At 52.9% G+C, this 19,825-nt stretch overlaps 1 protein-coding gene across 1 annotated transcript; it reads left to right on the top strand.

Annotated features, from left to right (window-relative positions):
• The first annotated feature begins 7,809 nt into the window (after window positions 1-7,809).
• Window positions 7,810-18,377, top strand: MCM3 (minichromosome maintenance complex component 3). The gene is made up of 17 exons (XM_039569941.1): window positions 7,810-8,048; window positions 8,516-8,628; window positions 9,226-9,434; window positions 10,024-10,154; window positions 10,374-10,612; window positions 11,287-11,395; window positions 11,991-12,144; window positions 13,209-13,340; window positions 13,829-14,037; window positions 14,514-14,688; window positions 14,814-14,940; window positions 15,202-15,352; window positions 15,499-15,639; window positions 15,858-15,964; window positions 16,345-16,427; window positions 16,942-17,017; window positions 17,233-18,377. The coding sequence occupies exons 1-17, from the start codon at window positions 7,968-7,970 to the stop codon at window positions 17,429-17,431; spliced, it is 2,436 nt and encodes an 811-aa protein (XP_039425875.1). The 5' UTR covers window positions 7,810-7,967; the 3' UTR covers window positions 17,432-18,377.
• The last annotated feature ends 1,448 nt before the right edge of the window (window positions 18,378-19,825 follow it).

Here is a 19,825-nt window from a genome sequence, read left to right as displayed (position 1 = left end):
CAGAAGGTCCCCCCTGAGCCTCCTTTTCTCCAGGCTGAGCCCCTTTCCCAACTCCCTCAGCCGGTCCTCATAGGATTTACAAGTCACTGCAAGGTGGCTGGGGATGGAAAGGGAACTCCGGAGGTGACCTGGTTCAGCCCCCTGCTAAAGCAGGGCCACCCAGAGCCAGTTGCCCAGGACTGTGTCCAGATGGGTTCTGAAGATCTCCAAGGATGAAAATCACTCTCAAAGATGGAGATTCTACATTTAAAGTAAAATACACAGGACCAGGGGCCATGGGCACCCACTGAAGCACAGGAGGTTGCTCTGAACGCCAGGAAACACTTTTTTACTGTGAGGGTGGCCGAGAACTGGCACAGGCTGCCCAGAGAGAGATGTCTCCATCCTTTGAGACATTTAAAATCCATCTGGACATGGACCTGGGTAACCTCCTCTGTGTGGCCCTATATGAGCAAGAGGGCTCAGACCAGATGACTTCCATGGAGTGGGGGATCCCCCTGATTTTTGTGCTGTGGACATGCAAGTGTGGAGGAGCAGATGATTTTCCACAAGATTTCCAGGCTAAAGGCAGTATGGCCTCGAGCCCGCTGCCGGAAACAAAATCTCTGGGCTCCAGAAAACAGGCATTTGCACCCAAATGGCCTTTCAGGAGTGGACTCTGGGCCCCTGAGCTATGCCTGGGAAATGTCTGGGAGAGGCTGATGCATCCTGGACGGAGCTGTGCCAAAGCCACAGTGGTGGGTTCAGCTGTAGAGTCACCATGACCCCAGGAGCAGGTTAATTTATAAGTACAGGGTACCCGTTTGCCCTCTCCAGGCTCTGCCTCAGCAGGTTCATGCGGGTTTTGCTGCTCCAGCCTGTCAGAACTGCTGGTTTTTGATGGGTTTACGAGAGAAACAGAAGGACTGCTTGTTCTGCAGGGAGAGGATACATGGAGAGGCAGCCCAGGAATGCGACTTTGTGGCTCTGATAAGATCTCTGCAGCCTGGGTGAAGGTTCAGCACATCCCAGCACAAATCTCACAGCACGTGGGAGAGCCAGTGCCCCCAAAGTGAGGAGGGAAAGCATCCAGGCTGAAGAAGGTGGGTAGGGGACCTCAATATTTCCCTGTCATCACACTCAAGGATGTGGATGGGATACAACTGGCAGCTCCCATCCCCCTCAGTCACATCTTGCACTCACTTTCTGTCCCTCGAAGACATCTGAAAGACCCGGAATACTGCACCATCCTCCTCCTCTGCTCCTTAAACTGGGAGGGGATTCTGCCCCTCTGCTTCATTCTGGTGAGACCCCACGTGCAGAGCTGCCTCCAGCTCTGGGACCATCAACATCAGAGGGATCTGGAGCTGCTGGAGTAAGTCTAGAGGATGCCATGGAGCTGCTCCAAGGGCTGGAGCTCCTCTGCTCTGGAGCCAGGCTGGGGGAACTGGGGGTGTTCACCTGGAGAAGAGAAGGATCCAGGGAGACCTGGGAGCCCTTCCAGTGCCTAAATGGGCTCCAAAAAAGCTGGAGAGGGACTTGGGACAAGGGATGGAGGGACAGGACACAGGGAATAGGTGATCGAGGGCATAGGAGGTGGGACATAAAATACAACCCAGACAAATGGGGATGGTGGGGAGTGACATCCCTGCTGCAACGTGGACATTGCAATCCTGCCTGGCCACCTGCAGGTCTGTCTTGCTCCAGTAAAAGGCTTTTCCCTCATTTAACTTCAAGATACGCCCCAGGGCAGCCTTGGGAGGGGCAAAGGGCAGCTCTGTGTGGGATAACTGCTCTCCTGGGTGGGTGCTGACAGCCTGTTTTGCACCCCAGGCCTAGCAGATGCTGTGCAGTGAGATCTCTTTGATCCCTGGCTCTCAGGTGAGTGGTACCAAGCGACGCTCTGTAGTTCATCTCAGATTTACCCTGCTGTGCTGCAGTCTGTTACTCCCTACCACTGACATTTTAAACCCTGAAATGAATCACTCAGCTCCCTGCAAGTCAAAACCCAGGTGTGGTTGTGTTTGCCCGGGAGATTAGTCCCAGAGTTAAGACTGGGTCGTACCAGGCTGGGCTCTCCCTACCCTCTACAGTCATCTGATAGGATTTAAACACACTTTGTGCCTTCAAACAGGTCCTGAATGCTTTAATTTCCCCACCCAAATGTGCATTGTAGAGAGCTTTGGGTTGGAAGGGACCTGCAAAAGGCTGTTCTGTTATTTTTAGGTGCTTTGAGTTACTACACAAAAAAAGGAGCTTCTTTTGTGGATCAGGGTCTCCTTCCACCAAGAAGCATCCAAACACTCGGTGTCCTCACTGTGCTGCTGAGGAGCAACGTAGCAGCTTTGCACCAAAGACAACTGAGGTATTCCAAGCACCAAATGTGATCCAGAAAGTAGGATGAGTTACCTTTTCCCTGTAATAAAGAATATTGAAATGTTGTTATTGTAGTTGGCTAAAAGAGAAATTTTTTTGCCCTGTCTGTGTCCACGTGGAACTCCTTCCCACTGGGCAAGGACTGGTGCTCATGGTTCAGCAAGTTTTAAATAAAAATTCTGCAGATGCAGAATTAGAACACTAAGAACACATTAGAACACTAAGGCTTTCTTTAACTAATAATTCAGAAAAAAACCCCGTAAAAGCCCTGGGTTACCAAGTTCAGCCTCTGCAGTCAGAAAGAAGCACTCGATACAGTTAATTTTGGCACCATCAGCTGTTCCCCACGTGTTGCACAAGGACTGTGTGGCAATTTGGGGTCAGGACTTTCCTGCCTCCTCGTGGTTTGCCCGCAGCAGTGACAGCCCATTGTGACAGTCTGACAGGGGTTACTAATGCGCCTTACACGGAGTGCTGCAGCTTCCCAGCTTCCCATCAGGGCAGGGAATGGATTGAGAGCAGCCCTGAGGAGAAGGACTTGGGGTGCTGGTGGTGATAGCTGGACATGACCCATCCCTGAAACCCCCATGTCCTGAGCTGATCCCCCAGTGTGGGAATTCTGCCCCTCTGCGCTGCTCAGGTGAGACCCCACCTGCAGAGCTGCCTCCAGCCCTGGGATCCAACAGCAGAAGGACGTGGAGCTGCTGGAGCGAGTCCAGAGGAGGCCATGGAGATGCTCCAAGGGCTGGAGCTCCTCTGCTCTGGAGCCAGGCTGGGAGAGCTGGGGGTGTTCACCTGGAGAAGAGAAGGATCCAGGGAGAGCTCAGAGCCTCTTCCAGAGCCTAAAGGGGCTCCAGGAGAGCTGCAGAGGGACTTGGGCCAAGGGCTGGAGGGACAGGACACAGGGAATGGGTGATCGAGGGCAGGGTTAGACTTAGATACTTGGAATAAGTTCTTTATAATGAGGGTGATGTACACTTCCCTGGAATTGTCCAGGGCCAAGTTAGACAGGGCTTGGAGCAACCTGGGCTGGTGGAAGGTGTCCCTGCCCATGGCAGGGGATGGAACTGGATGATCTTTAAGGTCCCTTCCAAACAGTTCCGTGGTTCTGTGATTCTAAAGCTGGACATCACTTGCTGAATTGACCAGTGGATCCTGCCCCAGGGCTGAAAGCAGCTCTCAGAGATGCTTAGGAAGAGGCAGGGATGTTTTGCATACAGATGGGTGATTTCCAGGCTTGAGGGTGGAGAAAATGAGAGAATAGGAAAAAAAAAAAGGAACCAGCTGTCACTGTCTTTAGTAACAGCCAGAAGTCATGAGAGCAGATGAGAAGACTGAAATAGCAACACCAAACCTCAGCTCTGTGTCTGGGCCCTTTGGACTTCCCTGGAAATGTGGTTGGGTTTCCCTATTCCACAGCCAGGCTCTCCAGAGCTTCGTTGTTGATTCAGCCACTCCTCTGGTTTCATTTGGAATTCAGTTTTCCTTATGCCCGCAGGCATGGCCTGTGTGGGTTTGTTTTGGTTTTCTATTAATTGCTGTGTTTTCCTCCTGCACAGCAGGAAAACAGGATGAATCCCCGTGGGATCTCGAGTAGTTGTGCATCAGGAGCAGGACCACAACAAGATTTTTTATGTTCCCATCACTGTGCTAAGGCCATGCTAGAGGCATCTGGGAGGAAAAACAAATCCATATGCTCTGGTCTCCTACTCTGGGAAGCAAGAAGGTGGTTACAGCCTATCCAAACACACTGAAGGTCAGGGCTTTAACTCCTTACCCACTTTCCTGTCCCCTCTCCTGGTGAGATACCAGCAGCTCCCCATGCCTTTAAGTAAAGAAATTCCATTCATACACACTGATAGTAGCTTTCCACGTTTCTCTCCTCCACAACTAGGGAAAAAACCAGGAGCTAGAGCCATTTAAAGATTTACCAGAGTGCGTGGGAATAACAAACACTTCAAGAAAATGATGTCAGAAATGCCTGAGCTGGGTGCAGATGCAATGGGGTGAGATTCTCCAGCCTATGTTAGGGAAAAGGTCAGGACAGAGGATTAAGGGCTCCTTCTGCATTCAATTATTTGTCTTCCACATGTGTGGAAGTGATGAGAGTCAGGACAACACTCTGCTTGTGAGAGTGAATTCACCCCCGGTAGGGTTCAGCTCCTGCAACTGCAGCTTCAGGAGAGCCTTTAATCCCTTGGAAAACGTAAAATATACCCTGATAAAAACATCTCATAGGTGGTCTCACTTCTTCACATCATTTCAGTTCTAAAAAGTGACTTTTTTTCATGCCTGACACTGTATTCCATGTTATTGTCCTTCTTATTTTGTTACAAATAGATTTGGAATCTCCACTGCAATGTGTTGCTTGATGATCAGGTGACACTCCATCGACTTTGGGATACTCTCCCCCTGTTTTTGGAGCTGTGAATGAGCCACAAGCCTCTCCCCTGCCCTTCGTGGGTGAGGCAAGGCTGCTCAGCAGCCAGGACAGCGAATAGATGGCAACTTGAAAATTGAACTGTGGCTTGAAAATTGACATTTAGTTGAACTAAGGGGAAAAAAATAGCAACAAAAACCAACAACAAAAATGACAGCAACAACAACAAAACCCCACAACACCCCAGAATCCTGGAAGGATCACAGAGTACCCTTAAACTTCAGAAACCAAGCGTACAGGTGGATGCTTACACACAGAGGTGTGAGGAAGGGATGAGAAAATCCACACTGAGAGCTGTTGGGGTGTTCTGGCCAACACCCCTCGTGTGCAATTCACCCATGGAAATTGCTCCTGCATCCACCCTTGGTCCTTCTGTTTCTCTGCAAGCCCTGCAGACACGGCCCTCTGCGTGCTAAGCGCTTAATTCCTGTTTTTTTCAGTGTGTAGGAAGTGCTAAATGTCCCAGTGAGCTTGTGCTGCCTTTTCACCCCGCAGCCTCCGGAATGTGGCGGGGAGGTGAACCCAGGGAGACCTTGGGCGCAATCCTGGGGAGTCCCAAAAGGCAGGGAAGGCGTCTGCCTTCTTCCCAGCCTTCTCCACCTCTCCGTCCCTGTGTCCTCCTCGGCCTGCCCTGCTCCGATGAATTATTCAGGCACGCAGCAGTTGCTATAGGGCGCTGTCATGAATAACAACAGCGGCTATTTTTATCCCTAACTCCTGTTACCTTGCGGCCAGGAGCGGTGGGGCCCTGCCAGCTCCTGGCAGGAGGAAAACTGCAGCGATCCACAACGTCTCCGTGGGCTGGGATTCGTTTTGACCACCCAAATGTAGGTGAGACCTTGTGCAATCCGCATAGATGTGCCTGAATCCCACCCTAGTAATGCTCTGCGTTGTACTCACGGGGTGCTTTGCACCCGTATTTTGTTTTTTCCACTCATATCTTATCTGCAGTGGAGCACACAGACTGGCCATGGCTGGATTTAACATTCTGTCTGCTGCAGAGGGAGAAAAAGCATCTCAGAAGTGAAATCTCACATGGGGTTCTGGCACTTTGTATGGGATAATTCATATTTCCTTTGGGGACTTACACAGATTCCTCCAGCCGGTTTACATCCTCATGGATGATGTTCCCACTTAAATGCCTTTATGTTATCTTTATATATAGAAAAATATATTAAAAATATAAAAATATATATTAATAAATAAATATATTTTATATATAAATATATATATGTGTGATGGGGGCACACCAAAATTCTTTTCTGTTCGCTCTTTGTGCATCCCCTACTCATGATAACAAGAAATGTCCAGCAAATCAGAGGGAAGAGGTGGATTTCAGGAGCAGCTGGAGGGAAATGAATCCTGCTGAGTGTGCAGAAGCAGGGAGGGTATTCCAGCTGCAAGGAGCATCTCTGGAACTAGCAGGGCAACCTGGAAGATTAAAGGGGGGGGGAAAGGGGGAAAATGAAAAGGAAAAATAAAAGGAAAAGAAGAAGGGAAGGGAAAAGGAAAAGAAGAAAAAAAGGAGGGAAGCAGCAACAGATGATAATATTCTTTATTCCAGCCGACCTGCCAAGCGGAATACTCCATCAAATTATTCCAGAGGAGGGCTAAAAGGCCTAAAAAGGAAACGCCGAACTTTCACTTTGACACAGAGCAATGTGAAAAAATCTCTCAGGAGCAGGACAAATATCCAGGACTTGGGCTATGCATATCCCAAACCGGTCACAGTGTTCCCAGCATCATTTCCAGTGATTGATCTGATCCAGGCGCACAAACAGAAAATGGGAAGCGGGGCAAAGGCTGTTTCCTGCTCCTCTTCCGAAACACGAATCGCAGCTGCTCCCTCTGGAGAGATCAGGCAGCGGGAATTATCTTCCTCAGCGTTTGCACAGCCCAGCAGACCCCGGGGTGAATATTCATTCCCAGGATTACCCTGGAAAAACTGCTGTTAGCTACAATATCCAGGGGACAAGGCCAAGTTTGGGTGCCCGGTATGCCTTTGCTAATGTTTTTGTCATGCTTTATATTCTTTTCCTATTTTTAAACAGAGTTTAGATTAAGATTTTTAAGGGATTTTTAAGGGGGAGCAGCAGGTTTCCCTGTGGGCAGCGACACCTTTTGATTCCTGCCTAAAACAGCCTCTTAGAAGACTTAAAGGAGGCTTGGAAAAAGGAGGGAAAGGGAGTTTTTACACAAGCAGATAGTGATAGGACAAGGGGAACTGGTTTTTAAATTGCCAGAGGGCAGGGTTAGATGGGATATTGGGAAGAAATTTCTCCCTGTGAGGGTGGTGAGGTCCTGGCCCAGGGTGCCCAGAGAAGCTGTGACTGCCCCTGGATCCCTGGAAGTGTCCAAGGCCAGGTTGGACGGGGCTTGGAGCAGCCTGGGCTAGTGGAAGGTGTCCCTGCCCATGGCAGGAGCAGTGGATGATCCTTAAGGTCCCTTCCAACCCAAAGCATCCTGTGGTTCTGAGACACATCAAAATCACCATTTCCATTCCAAATACCACGGGACCTGTCCCTTTTGTGTGTTCATCCCCAAACTGCTGGAGTCACACCGAGGCCACGTTAAGGGAGAAAGCAACGCCCACCCAGCCTTTACGGGGTGAAAACACCCGGAAACGGGACTCCCCAAAATACAATATAAAAAACAAAACCCCAAACTATTTCTCATTGGTTTTTTTTTTTTTCGTTTGGGACTCCATTTGAGTGTTTTAGTTGTTGTCGGGTTTACGCTTTTTAATATTTTTTTCCCCCTAAAGCGGCATTTTCAGCCGCTCGGTGACTTCCAAGAGCCGGAGCCGGGATCGAATCCGATCCCCCACAGCCTCTGGCTCCGCCCCCAACCGCCCCCGCTCTTTGATAGGCTGAAGCTCTTGTCCATCACTGCATCGCCGCTCCATTGGCTGGCGCCGGGCAGTGCCGACCAATCAGCAGCGCCACGGGGCGGGCCGGGGGTGGATTTCCCGCGCGGTGGCGGGAAAGGAGCCGCGTTTGGCGCGAAACGGGAGCGCGGCGGGGGCGGATCGCGGGGTCTGATCGCGGGGTCTGATCGCGGGGTCTGATCGCGGGGTCTGATCGCGGGGCCAGCCCGGCTCTCCTCGGCTCTCACCGCCTTCCCCGGCAGCAGCAGGAGCGGCGGCGGGATCCGTCCCAGGGCAGCCGGCAGCATGGCGGCGCCGGCGGGCGGGCTGGAGGATGCGGAGCTGCGGGAGGCGCAGCGCGACTACCTCGATTTCCTGGATGATGAGGTGAGACGAGCTGGGAGGCGCGGGTGCTGCCTCCCCTCTATGCGCCCTGGTGTTGGGGACCACCTGGTCCGTGTCACCGTGTCCCCTCCTCCCCCTATGCTCGGGGATTTGGGTGCATCTCATCCCTGTGCGCCCCCGCCCCTTGTGTACCCCCGAGGTTCGGGAACACCTGGTCCATGTGCCCGTCCGTCCCCCCCAAATCCACGTCCCCGGGAGTTGGGAACCACGTGATCCCTCTCACCATGTACCCCACGGGTTGGGAGACCGTGGTCCCTGTGTCCTCCCATTCCTCCCAGCGGTTAGGGACCACCTCGTTCCTCCTTCCTGGTTCCTACCCCTTCCTGCTTAGGTCGTGGGATAAAGGGAGTGAAGCTCTGCAGGAACGAGTTCCTGAGGGGTGTCTCACACAGATGGACATGCAAAGTGAGTTGGTTTTTTGGGTGTCTTTCCTCCACTCGCTCTTGCAGGAAGACCAGGGAATTTACCAGAGTAAGGTCCGGGACATGATCAGTGACAACCAGTATCGGCTCATCGTCAACATCAACGACCTACGGCGCAAGAACGAGAAGAGAGCCAGCAGGTGGGTCTGGGGCATGGGGGTCACCTGCGGTACTGGGCCTGAGAGGGGTTTTAAAGGTCCATCCCTGGTTCAGCAGGTCATTTGTCCCAAGAAAGCGCCAAACATTGTCCTGTGGCGAAAGCCAGGGCCTCACCACCCTCACAGGGAACAATTCCTTCCCAATATCCTGCCTAACCCTGCCCTTTGTCAGTATGAAGCCATTCTCCCTTATCCTATCACCCCAGCCCTTGTCCCAAGTCCCTCTCCAGCTCTCCTGGAGCTCCTTTAGGCACTGGAAGGGGCTCTAAGGTCCCCATGGACCCTTCTCTTCCCCTGGCTGATCAACCTCAACTATCTCAGTCATTTTTAGGATGCTCAGGCATATTTTGGACCATGCTTGCCAACCTGCCCTCAGCCATGTGAGCTTTTCTAGATACGCTTGGAATTGTTCTCCTCCTGGCTGTTGGTGCTGGAGGACCTCACACAGAGCTGTGATGGACTTTAGTTTTTTTTTTCACTTACTGCTCCTGGCAAACTTGTGGAGCAAGCAGGGGTGTGGGAAAAGTGTTGAGGAGGAAGGGGTTGACCCATCTGCTTTGTCACCTCCCTGTGCTGCAGGCTCCTGAGCAATGCCTTCGAGGAGCTGATTGCCTTCCAGCGCGCCCTGAAGGATTTCGTCGCCTCCATCGATGCCACCTACGCCAAGCAGTATGAGGACTTCTACATCGGGCTGGAGGGCAGCTTTGGCTCCAAGCACGTGTCCCCACGGACACTGACAGCCTGTTTCCTCAGCTGCATCGTCTGCGTGGAGGGCATCGTGACAAAGTGTGAGACTGGGGACACCCAGGGGCTGCGGGCGTGGAGGGACCAGGGGTTGGCTGTGAAGGATCTGGACCCCTCCAGGAGCTGTGGCATGGAGAGGGACTTGGGAAAAGGACCTGGAAGAACAGGACAAGGGGGAATGACTACAGACAGACAGAGGGTAGGATTAGATGGGATCTTGGGAAGGAATTGTTCCCTGTGAGGGTGGGGAGGCCCTGGCACAGGTTGCCCAGAGAAGCTGTGGCTACCTCATCCCTGGAAGCATCCCAGGCCAGGTTGGATGGGGCTTGGAGCAACGTGGGATAGTGGAAGACACCCTGCCCATGGCAGGGGGGCTGGAACTAGTTGATCTTTAATGTTCCTTCCAACCAAACCATCATATGATTCTGTGTCCTGGCAACCTGAATCAGGGAATAGGGAGCTTGGCTGAAGGTCTTGAGTGTTGGGATGGTCTTTAAAATCAGCCAGTCCTGTCCATGTTTGGCAGTGAGTTGGGACCCAAATAATTTTAATGTTGGAGACTCTGTTGAGGGCCCTCTGCTGACAGAGGGGTGGGACATCCCAGCCCCTCACTCCTCTCTTTTCCAACTCCAGGCTCTCTGGTGTGTCCAAAAGTCGTCCGGAGCGTCCATTATTGCCCAGCTACCAAGAAAACAATTGAGCGCCGATACACGGACATGACCTCCCTGAATGCTTTCCCATCCAGCTCCATCTACCCTACAAAGGTGAGGTGAAGCAGCAGCAGCTTCCTTTAGGGAGAATGTGCCAGCTTCAGTATGGATCTGGTGAAACCCAGCCTCCATTCCTGCTGAAAAAACCCTTTCCAGCAGCCACGTGCAGGTTGGATGATGCAGCCTGTGTTTCCCCTGCTCAGCTGACCTTACCTCTCCTCCCTGCTCTCCTGAAAAATGGTGCTGGTCTTTTAATTTGGGTTCCTGCTTTAGGATGAAGAGAACAACCCGCTGGAGACAGAGTTTGGCCTCTCGGTCTACAAGGACCACCAGACCATCACCATCCAGGAGATGCCCGAGAAGGCCCCAGCGGGGCAGCTGCCACGCTCGGTGGACGTGGTTCTGGATGATGACCTGGTGGACAGGGTGAAGCCTGGGGACCGAATCCAGGTGGTGGGGACGTACCGCTGCCTGCCAGGGAAGAAAGGGGGCTACACTTCGGGCACTTTCAGGTCAGTCTGCTTTGGGTTTCAGCCCTCTCACCCTATTTGGTCAGGTCATGTCTCTGGAAGGTGAGATCTGGCAGGTGGCCATCGCACAGCTGGGTCAAACAGTGGTTTAAATCCCTTGGAAGCGGTTTGCACCTTGATCCTAATCACCAAATATGCTGAGTTGGAAAGGGCCCACAAGGATCATCAAGTCCAACTCCTGGCCCTGAACAGGCACCCCAACACTGCACCCTGTGCCTGGGAGCATTGTTCAAATGCTCTTGGAGCTCTGTGAACCTTGGGGCCATGCCTATTCCCTGGGGAGCCTGTCAGTGCCCTACCACCCCTGGGGGAAGAACCTGTTCCTGATATCCAACCTCACCCTCCTGTGACACAGCTCCAGCCATTCCCAGGTCTCAGAAGAGATTGGTGCCACTTTTCCACTTCCCTTTGTGAGGAAGCTGTAGACTGTGGTGATGTCTCCCCTCAAAATGTGCAGTTGTGACTGCCCAGAAGGGTTTGGATGTTCTTAAAAGATGCTCCATTGATGGCCCAGCACAGTCAGATGGAGGGTGCTACAGCTGTTGAAGCTTCCCACCTCCTTCCAGGGCTTCCTAGAGCAAGTGATGACCTGTGGAAGTTTCTGCTGTGTCTCTGTGGGGTTTGCAGAGCTGACCACGGCTGTGTCCCTTCTCCAGGACCATCCTCATTGCCTGCCATGTGAAGCAGATGAGCAAAGACATCCGGCCGCTCTACTCTGCTTCTGACGTGGCCAAGATCAAGAGGTTCAGCAAGAGCCGCTCCAAGGTACTTAAGTCTTCTGGCCAGGGATGAAGTTTCAGCTTGGCATGTGGCTAAGGACATTCTTGTTGGGTTGCAAGTAACTCTTCAACCCTCTTAGCACATTGTCAGATTTTCCAACTCATTTTCTTTGAATTTTCTGCTTAGACTGTGATCAGGCCCTGTTGGGTTTTTTTTTTGCTGCTTCTGTACTGCTTGCAGAGCATCCTTCTGCTGTGTCCTGACCCTGCCAGCGGGTTTCCAGGAAGTTTCCTCTGCAGGAGAAACACGTCTTTTCTCACCCCAGACTGAGATAATGGGGTTCTGCTCCAGCCTCTTATGCTCAGAGCTTTTCCTCTGTAGCACAGAGAGGAGCAAGCCTTGCTCTCACTGCTTCCAGTGCTTGTTTGGGTGTCAGTGACAAGATGGTCCAGGTGTTCATATAAATCCCACTGAAAGAAAACTCTGGCCAACAGTTTTCTCCTTTCCAAATAATTTTTATCCATGTGGCTCTGTGATAAGAATAAGCTGAAATTTGGGCTGAAATGGTCTTTTGAAGTATTGCTTGTTCTTTCTTACTCCAGTCCACGTGACAGGCCATGCTCTGCCTCTTCTGCTTTAGGATATCTTTGACCAGCTGGCCAGATCCCTGGCTCCCAGCATCCACGGGCATGAGTACATCAAGAAGGCCATTCTCTGCATGCTGCTGGGAGGGGTAGAGAAGATCCTGGAGAACGGGAGCCGCATCCGAGGAGACATCAACATCTTGCTGATAGGTCTGGGAGGGCTGGGCAGAGGCACCCTCAGTTGGTGTTGTTGGGGGTGGGGTGAAGGAGTCTGGATTTAGTTTTGTGGAGTAACTGATGTTAGACAGGACATCTGGAGGTGCCTGGTCCAGGGATGTGTGCAGGTGTCACTGGTAGGTCAGGTTGCTTTGTGACTTGTCTGGTTGGTTTTGAACACCTCCAGGGATGGAGATGTGTGCAGAAGTGGAGTCATCAGTGCAAGAAAGATGTGGACCTGTTAGAGTGAGTCGAGAGGAGACCTTGGACAGGAGTCCAAGGGCTGGAGCTCCTCTGCTCTAGAGCCAGGCTGGGAGAGCTGGGGGTGTTCAGCCTGGAGAAATCTCCAGGGACACCTTGGAGCCCCTTCCGGTGCCTAAAGGGGCTCCAGGAGAGCTGGAGAGGGACTTGGGACAAGGCATGGGGTGATAGGACAGGACAAGGAGGAATGGCTTCCCACTGTCAGAGGGCTGGGATAGATGGGATATTGGGAAGGAATTGTTTCCTATGAGGGTGGTGAGGCTTCTCTGGCTCTGATTGGCCAGAGAAGCTGGGGCAGCCCCTGGATCCCTGGAAGTGTCCAAAGCCAGGTTGGATGGGGCTTGGAGGAATCTGGGATAGTGGAAGATGTCCCTGCCCATGGTAGGGGGTTGGAGTGAGATGAGCTTTAAGGTCTCTTTCATCTGAAACCATTTTGTGATTCTAGGGGATCCCATGACCACTATCCCAGTGTTTGCCCACTGTCAAGGTGGTGTTTTTTTTCTTTCCACTTGGGATCTTCTGTGTTTCAGATTGTCCCCATTGCCTCTTGTCCCATCCTCATCACCTCTTAAATCTCTTACCTTCATCCTCTCTATTTCCTCCCATGGGATCACTGATGATGGTGGGAAGATCACATGCTCACCTTATTTTCCAAAGTTTGAACAAAACCCTTCTGTCCCCTTTCCCCTCTACCTGCCCCTGCTCTGAGCACCCCAAACCAGACACAGCACCAGGGTGATGGTGGTATTGATATCCAGGTGATGCATGGTTCCTAAACGTGCTGTTCTCCATACTAGGAGACCCTTCTGTGGCCAAATCCCAGCTGCTGAGGTACGTGCTGAGCACGGCACCCCGGGCCATCCCCACCACTGGCAGGGGCTCCTCTGGCGTTGGTCTCACCGCTGCCATCACCACGGACCAAGAGACTGGTGAGGAGCATCGGGGTGATGGTTGTTAACCCCTGGGAGGGACTCTGTGACATCCAGGGCTGCTGCTTTTGATGATCTGAAAGGTCTTTTCCAACCTTAAATTTGTAATGTTTGTTCTGCAGTGACACTTGCAGGGCTTGCTCCACCAGAAGCTTTATGGTAATGATCATTCGGGACCATGGGATCCCATGTTTTGGGATATTTTCTCCAGTTAGGTGGTGGTCTTCTTTACTCCTCTTCCACTTGGTGCCATATCTGAGGGCTAGCAGCAGCGTGGATTTTTGTCTTCCTCTTGGGAAGGCATTCCTAATCCTGATCCATGTCCTGAGTGTTCCCTCTGCTGTCATGTTCGGTCAGAGAGCAACCCAAAAGGACGCTGCTGCTCCTTGAGGCTCACCCTCATCCCAGGGGTGATGGGGATGGCAGGGCAGGAGGTGTGTAGGGCCAGTGGGTGGTGGTTGACCCTGTTTTCCCCCACCCTATCCCAGGGGAGCGGCGCCTGGAAGCGGGAGCCATGGTGTTGGCCGACCGGGGCGTGGTGTGCATCGACGAGTTCGACAAGATGTCCGACATCGACCGCACGGCCATCCACGAGGTGATGGAGCAGGGACGGGTCACCATCGCCAAGGCAGGCATCCAGGCCCGCCTCAACTCCCGCTGCAGCGTCCTGGCTGCTGCCAACCCTGTCTATGGTCGGGTGAGTGCTGGTGTTACCCTTCCCTGGAGAAGGCTGGGTGCTGGGAGGAGGCAGCTGGTGAATCCCAAAAGATCCCCCAAATCAGTGACTTGGATCCATGGCACAGCAAAGACCTGGTTGGTTTGGGGTCTGTTGTGGTCATGGCTTTCCTGGAGGAGAGAGGGGCTCCTGGTGTTTCTCACCCTGTTTTGGTTCTGTCTGGGTGTTGGGGCAGCCCAATGGACCCTCATGCTGGTGGTGAGCCTCAGTCTTGGTATCTGATTAGGGATTGCAAAAAATACTTGTTTTTCTTGGAAGTAAGAGCTTTGCAGGATGGGGAAAAGTGGCTGTACTGCTGCAGCAGGCTGGGTTTGGTGTGGTGTCCATCCATCCATCCATCCTTTCAGCCCTGGCCCAAGGAAATCCCCCCAACCTCCCTGGCAGCCAGGACTGGCCCATGAGTGTCTCCTGTAACCCCTCACCTCGTCCTTCCCCAGTATGACCAGTACAAGACGCCCATGGAGAACATCGGCCTGCAGGACTCCCTGCTCTCCCGCTTCGACCTCCTCTTCATCGTGCTGGACCAGATGGACCCTGAGCAGGACAGGGAGATCTCGGACCACGTCCTGCGGATGCACCGCTACCGCAACCCCAACGAGCAGGACGGCGATGGTGAGGCCCATCCCTCCTCAGCCAGGCGTCACCCCTTGGTGGCAGCTCTTGGGGACTATTTATGGGGACTATTAGAAGTTGCTCCAGAGGGTAAAATCCTATTCTCTGTACGTTCCCCTCTCCAGCCATGCCCCTGGGCAGCGCTGTGGAGATGCTGGCTACGGATGACCCTGACTTCATGCAGGAGGAGGAGCAGGAGCTGCAGGTGTATGAGAAACATGACGACCTCCTGCACGGGCCCAACCGCCGCAAGTGAGTCCATCATGCCCTGGAGCTCCCTCAGGGTGTCCAGCACTGTGGGTTTGTGGGTTTGGCCCGAGTATCCAGCCAGTGCCAGCCATGCTCCAGGTGGTCCATGGGTAGGATGAAGGAGCCTTGCGTGATCTCTTATGCCCGGCAGGTGGGGAACATCTGGAGCCAAATTCCCTGCACACCTGGATGCCCCTGAAGGGATATAAATGGATGGGAAGCCCATCCCCACTGTGGATAACGTGTGGATGTGCATTCCCACAGGGAGAAGGTCGTCAGCATGGAGTTCATGAGGAAGTACATCCACGTAGCAAAGATGATCAAGCCCGTGCTGACCGAGGAGTCGGCGAGCTACATCGCTGAGGAGTATTCCCGCCTGCGCAGCCAGAGCCAGATGAACTCGGACGTGGCCAGGGTGAGCCCTGGGAGCAGCTCCCACTTGGGCCAGGAGGAGGGGAACTGAGGCACAGGCTCCCCTCTCTCCATATGGGTGTTTTCCACCTTGGATGTGACACTTCTCAGTGAGGGTCACGTGGAGACCCCCTCTCTCTGTCCCCCCAGACCTCCCCCATCACAGCCCGGACCCTGGAGACCCTGATCCGCCTCTCCACGGCCCACGCCAAGGCCAGGATGAACAAGACTGTGGATCTGCAGGATGCTGAGGCAGCTCTGGAGCTGGTGCAGTTCGCCTACTTCAAAAAGGTGGGGGGAAGGTGTCTCTCTGTTCCCAGGGGATCCCAAGATTGTCATAGGAAGGGGTGGGCTTGGTGCAGGCTGAGCACCCTGGGCTGCTGGTGGGACCTTTCCTGGACATACTAAGGGATCAGGCCACCACTGTGGGATCTTGGATGCTTGGGGTTGGTCCCTAAAAGCAGCTTGAGTGGAAATGGCTCTGAGTCCATCCTGCCTTTGCCACACAGGTGCTGGAGAAGGAGAAGAAGCGCAGGAAGCCAGTGGAGGATGACTCTGAGACTGAGAAGGAGGAAGATCAGGAGTCACAGCCCAAGGAGGAGCGCAGGACAAGGAGGTAGGAGCCAGGGCAAGGGAGTGAGAGGGACATGGTGCAAAGGGCACCAGCTTCTTCTGAGGCTGCCACAGGCTTTGGGGAAATACTCCATGTTTTGCTCAGCCAGGTCGTTTGTCCCACCCCATTTGTAGTAGAGGGACATCATATTTTCATGGATAAGGAACTGGCTGGATGGCCACATCCAAAGATGTAAAGCACTGGCACAGGTTGCCCAGAGAAGGAAGCTGTGGCTGCCCCTGGATCCCTGGAAGTGTTCTAGGCCAGGCTGGAAGGGGCTTGGAGCAGCCTGGGATAGTGCCCATGGCAGGGGGCGGAACAGGATGATCCTTAAGGTCCCTTCCAACCCAAACCCTTGGGTGACCCCTCCTCCCTGCTCCCAGAAGGAAGAAGGCGCGCACAGAAGGCGAGGAGGGCTCCTACGACCCGTACGACTTCAGTGACGCTGAGGAGGAGATGCCACAGGGTGAGTCCCTGGGTTTGGTGACACCTGGCTCCTGAGGGTGCTGCTGGGTCAGCATAGCCTGGGGAGCAGCAATGCTGCTGTTACCTGTGGTCCCTGGTGTGATGCAGCACCATCCAGAACCAATCCATGTAGGACAGGGTTAGATGGGATACTAGGAAGGAATTCTTGGCTGTGAGGGTGGTGAGGCACAGGTTCCCAGAGAAGCTGTGGCTGCCCCATCCCTGGAAATGTCCAAGGCCAGGCTGGATGGGGCTTGGAGCAACCTGGGCGAGTGGAAGGTGTCCCTGACCATGGCAGGGGGTGGCACTGGATGAGCTTTAATGTCCCTTCCAACCCAAACCATTTTGTGATTCTGTTGCTGATTAATTTTTTTCCGTCCACCTCCAAACTGCACCATAAATAACAAAATTGGGAGGCAGTTTGGAATCACCCCCCAGTCCTGAGCCCAGTACTTTTGCTCTCTGGGTGCTTGGACACCAGGCACAGGGTGAAGGTAACTCTTCTTCTGCTCCAGTTCAGGCACACCCTCCAAAAACACCCGAAGCCTCTGGAGCTGGCGAAGGGAAGAAGCTGGAGTTGGCTGAGCCAAGGTGAGTGGGGGCTGTCCCTGTGTGTCCACCTCCCTCAGCGGCTCCAGGCTGTTGTCCCATGCTGGAGGTGCATCTGTGATGCTCCCAGCTCTGGTTTTTGGCTTTCCTGCTGAATGCTGCTGCTGGAATGGGGAAGAGCTGAGGCATCCTGGGCTGGGAACAAGGGGAAGGATTTGTGTGTGGTCTCCAAGGGTGATTCCCTTTCCCCTGACCAGGTTGAAAGCATTCAAGGCTGCTCTCCTGGAGGTGTTCAAAGCTTCCCACGCCCAGTCTGTGGGCCTGAAGAACATGATGGAATCCATCAACCACGACAACCCCGAGCCCTTCTCGGCGGCCGAGGTGAAGGTGGCCCTGGCCCACATGCAGGATGACAACCAGATCATGGTGTCTGATGACATTATCTTCTTGATCTGAGCCTCTGCATGGAGGAGCCCGAGTTCTTGTGTTCTCTCAGCCTGGAGACTCCTTGTGTTTGAATGCTTCATGTGGCTGAGCTGGATTTTGGGGGAGCTGAAGTCTCTGCGCTTCCTTCCTGTGCGTTGCTGGCACCAAAAAAAAAGAGCCAGGAGCTCTGGAAGTTGTTGCTGTCTCCAAAGTGGAGTATTTGGGAAGAGGTTTCTGCAAGGAGACGAAGGGAAAAACCTAGGAGCAAATATTTCAGTGTTTTTAATGTATTGTTCTTAGCTTTGGTGGTAAGAGTTCCAGCTTTTAAATAAAAAAATCCAGATTTAGAAATCTGACATTTGAGGGTGGTGATGGGGAGCAATATGAGAGCTCCACTATTAGCGAAGCTTTTATTTTTCCCTTTATTTTCCATTTTCCCCCCAATTCTATAGCCTAGATCTACTTGTCTCACAGGGAAGGGTGCCTAAAGCCTGTCCTGTTGGTTCTGCTCTTCCCACCCATCAGGTGGAGGATGATTCCTGGCAATGGAGGGGCAGGTGTAGTCTGACCTGCTCCACTGCCCATGGGTCAGCCTGGATTTCCAGATTCCCTTATGGGGGTTTTACCCCCAGGGAAGAACCTGGAATGCTCAGAGCTGCTCCCTGGCACAGATGGATTCCATCTCCTGCTCCTGCCTTTAGCCTGGGATCATGCCCTGGGGATGGCTTTCAAGGAAAGCTGAAAGCACAGTCAGACCAGTTCTGGCTGGTTGTGATCAGAGTTGCTGAAGGTTTGGGTTTTTCTTTAATTTCTTTTTCTTTTGTCCTGGTGAGTTTGAGGTTAAGCTTTGGAGAAACCCCTGAACAGGTTTGCTGTTGTCCCTGCCCATCTCCAGACACCCACAGAGCTCCTGCTCCCTTCTTTCTGGGTGCCATAAATCTTTATTTGGGTAATAAAAATGGGTAATAAAAATGTCTATACTGTTCACCCCATGCATGGCTGCTTAGGTGGATGTAAAATTCCCACTTGTGGGGATGCAGCTGCAGTTACACAGGTGGGATTTGTGCTGCTGTGGAAGGACTTCAGCTGCCTGGTGAGCTCTGAAAGCCAGATTTCGGAGCTCCTCTCCTCCAACACAGCCATGACAGCAGGGTTGGAGGGGATTTTGTGTGTTTGCAGCCTCCTAAAGATCTCTGGGTGGGTGTATTGTGTGGGTATGAAGCTGTAAGAGATGGTCCGAAGATCCCTCATCTGCCTCACGATCATTGCCAAGGATAGAGACTGAACACAGGAGTCCTGGCCTGGCTGAGGTGGGATGTCTGCCAAGTGTTGCCTGCAGGTGTGCCCGCTGGGAACTGGTACGCATTCCTGAGGAAAATTAGTGGAACTGGTACGCATTCCTGAGGAAAATTAGTGCAGGTCACAATGGACTGCGCCGTTCTTGCTGCCCAGGTGGGAGGGACTGCGCTGAAGTGGAAAGGAATGACTTGTCCTGTACGTCTGTCCTGTACCTGCTTCCCAAAGCAACGAGCCTCATAACAACGGCTGTAGATTTCCCCACCTCTTGGCCAGTTGCCTCTCGCTTCTGAAAAGGACTATAAAGGGACTTTCTAAATTAGAGAAGAGATCTCCCCACGGAAAGAAGGCGAATCTATTGGCGGAAGACCACGAGGACTTCGTCTCATCTGTTGGTAGCTATTTCCTCCCCTTTTCTTCCTCTCTACCCTTTTACTTTGTTTTCTTTATCTCTCTTTCTCTTCTCTATCACATTACCGTGTTGTGGGTACTTAATAAAGGTGCACTGTTCTGATTAAAACTGAAATCCCTTGTGCCCTTTTGCACTCTGAGATCTATAAAGGAACCATCACGACCCTCGCTTGCATTAGCGGATCGTGACAGAAGCGACCTCGGACCTACAGGCATGGTCTGGCTCATAAAGCTGCTAAGATTGGTGAAAGTTAAACACACAAATCCTCTGCTCTGGATGGGAGGGGAGAGCTGGGGTTGGTCAGCCTGGAGAAGAGAAGGCTCTGGAGAGACCTTGGAACCTCTTCCAGTGCCTAAAGAGAATCCAGGAGAGTTGGAGAGGGACTTGGGCCAAGGGATGGAGGCACAGGACACAGGGAATGTCTTCCCACTGTCAGAGGGCAGGGATGGATGGGATATTGGGAAGGAATTGTTCCCTGGGAGGGTGGTGAGTCCCTGGCCCAGGTTGCCCAGAGCAGCTGTGGCAGCCCCTGGATCCCTGGAAGCGTCCAAGGCCAGGCTGGATGGGGCTTGGAGCAACCTGGGCGAGTAGAAGCTGTCCTGGCCCATTCCGTAATTCCATGATTTGTTTTCCCTGCCCTATAGCTGGGGAACCGCTAATGCTGAATTTCCCATCACAGGACACCAGGAGGAGCTCCAGGGTAGATAAAGCAGGTT

This window comes from Corvus cornix, chromosome 3 (assembly GCF_000738735.6).
Source record: "Corvus cornix cornix isolate S_Up_H32 chromosome 3, ASM73873v5, whole genome shotgun sequence".
Classification (NCBI taxonomy): Eukaryota; Metazoa; Chordata; class Aves; order Passeriformes; family Corvidae; genus Corvus; species Corvus cornix.
The sequence above is the reverse complement of the archived record's forward strand: the minus strand, read 5'-3'. Positions and strand labels throughout refer to the sequence as shown.

Excerpts from the sequence above, each read along its gene's own strand:
- MCM3 (XM_039569941.1), top strand. The coding sequence starts at position 7,968 with ATGGCGGCGCCGGCGGGCGGGCTGGAGGATGCGGAGCTGCGGGAGGCG. Across the intron at positions 13,341-13,828 it reads CACCACGGACCAAGAGACTG|GGGAGCGGCGCCTGGAAGCG; the intron begins GTGAGGAGCATC and ends ACCCTATCCCAG. Across the intron at positions 16,428-16,941 it reads TGAGGAGGAGATGCCACAGG|TTCAGGCACACCCTCCAAAA; the intron begins GTGAGTCCCTGG and ends CTTCTGCTCCAG.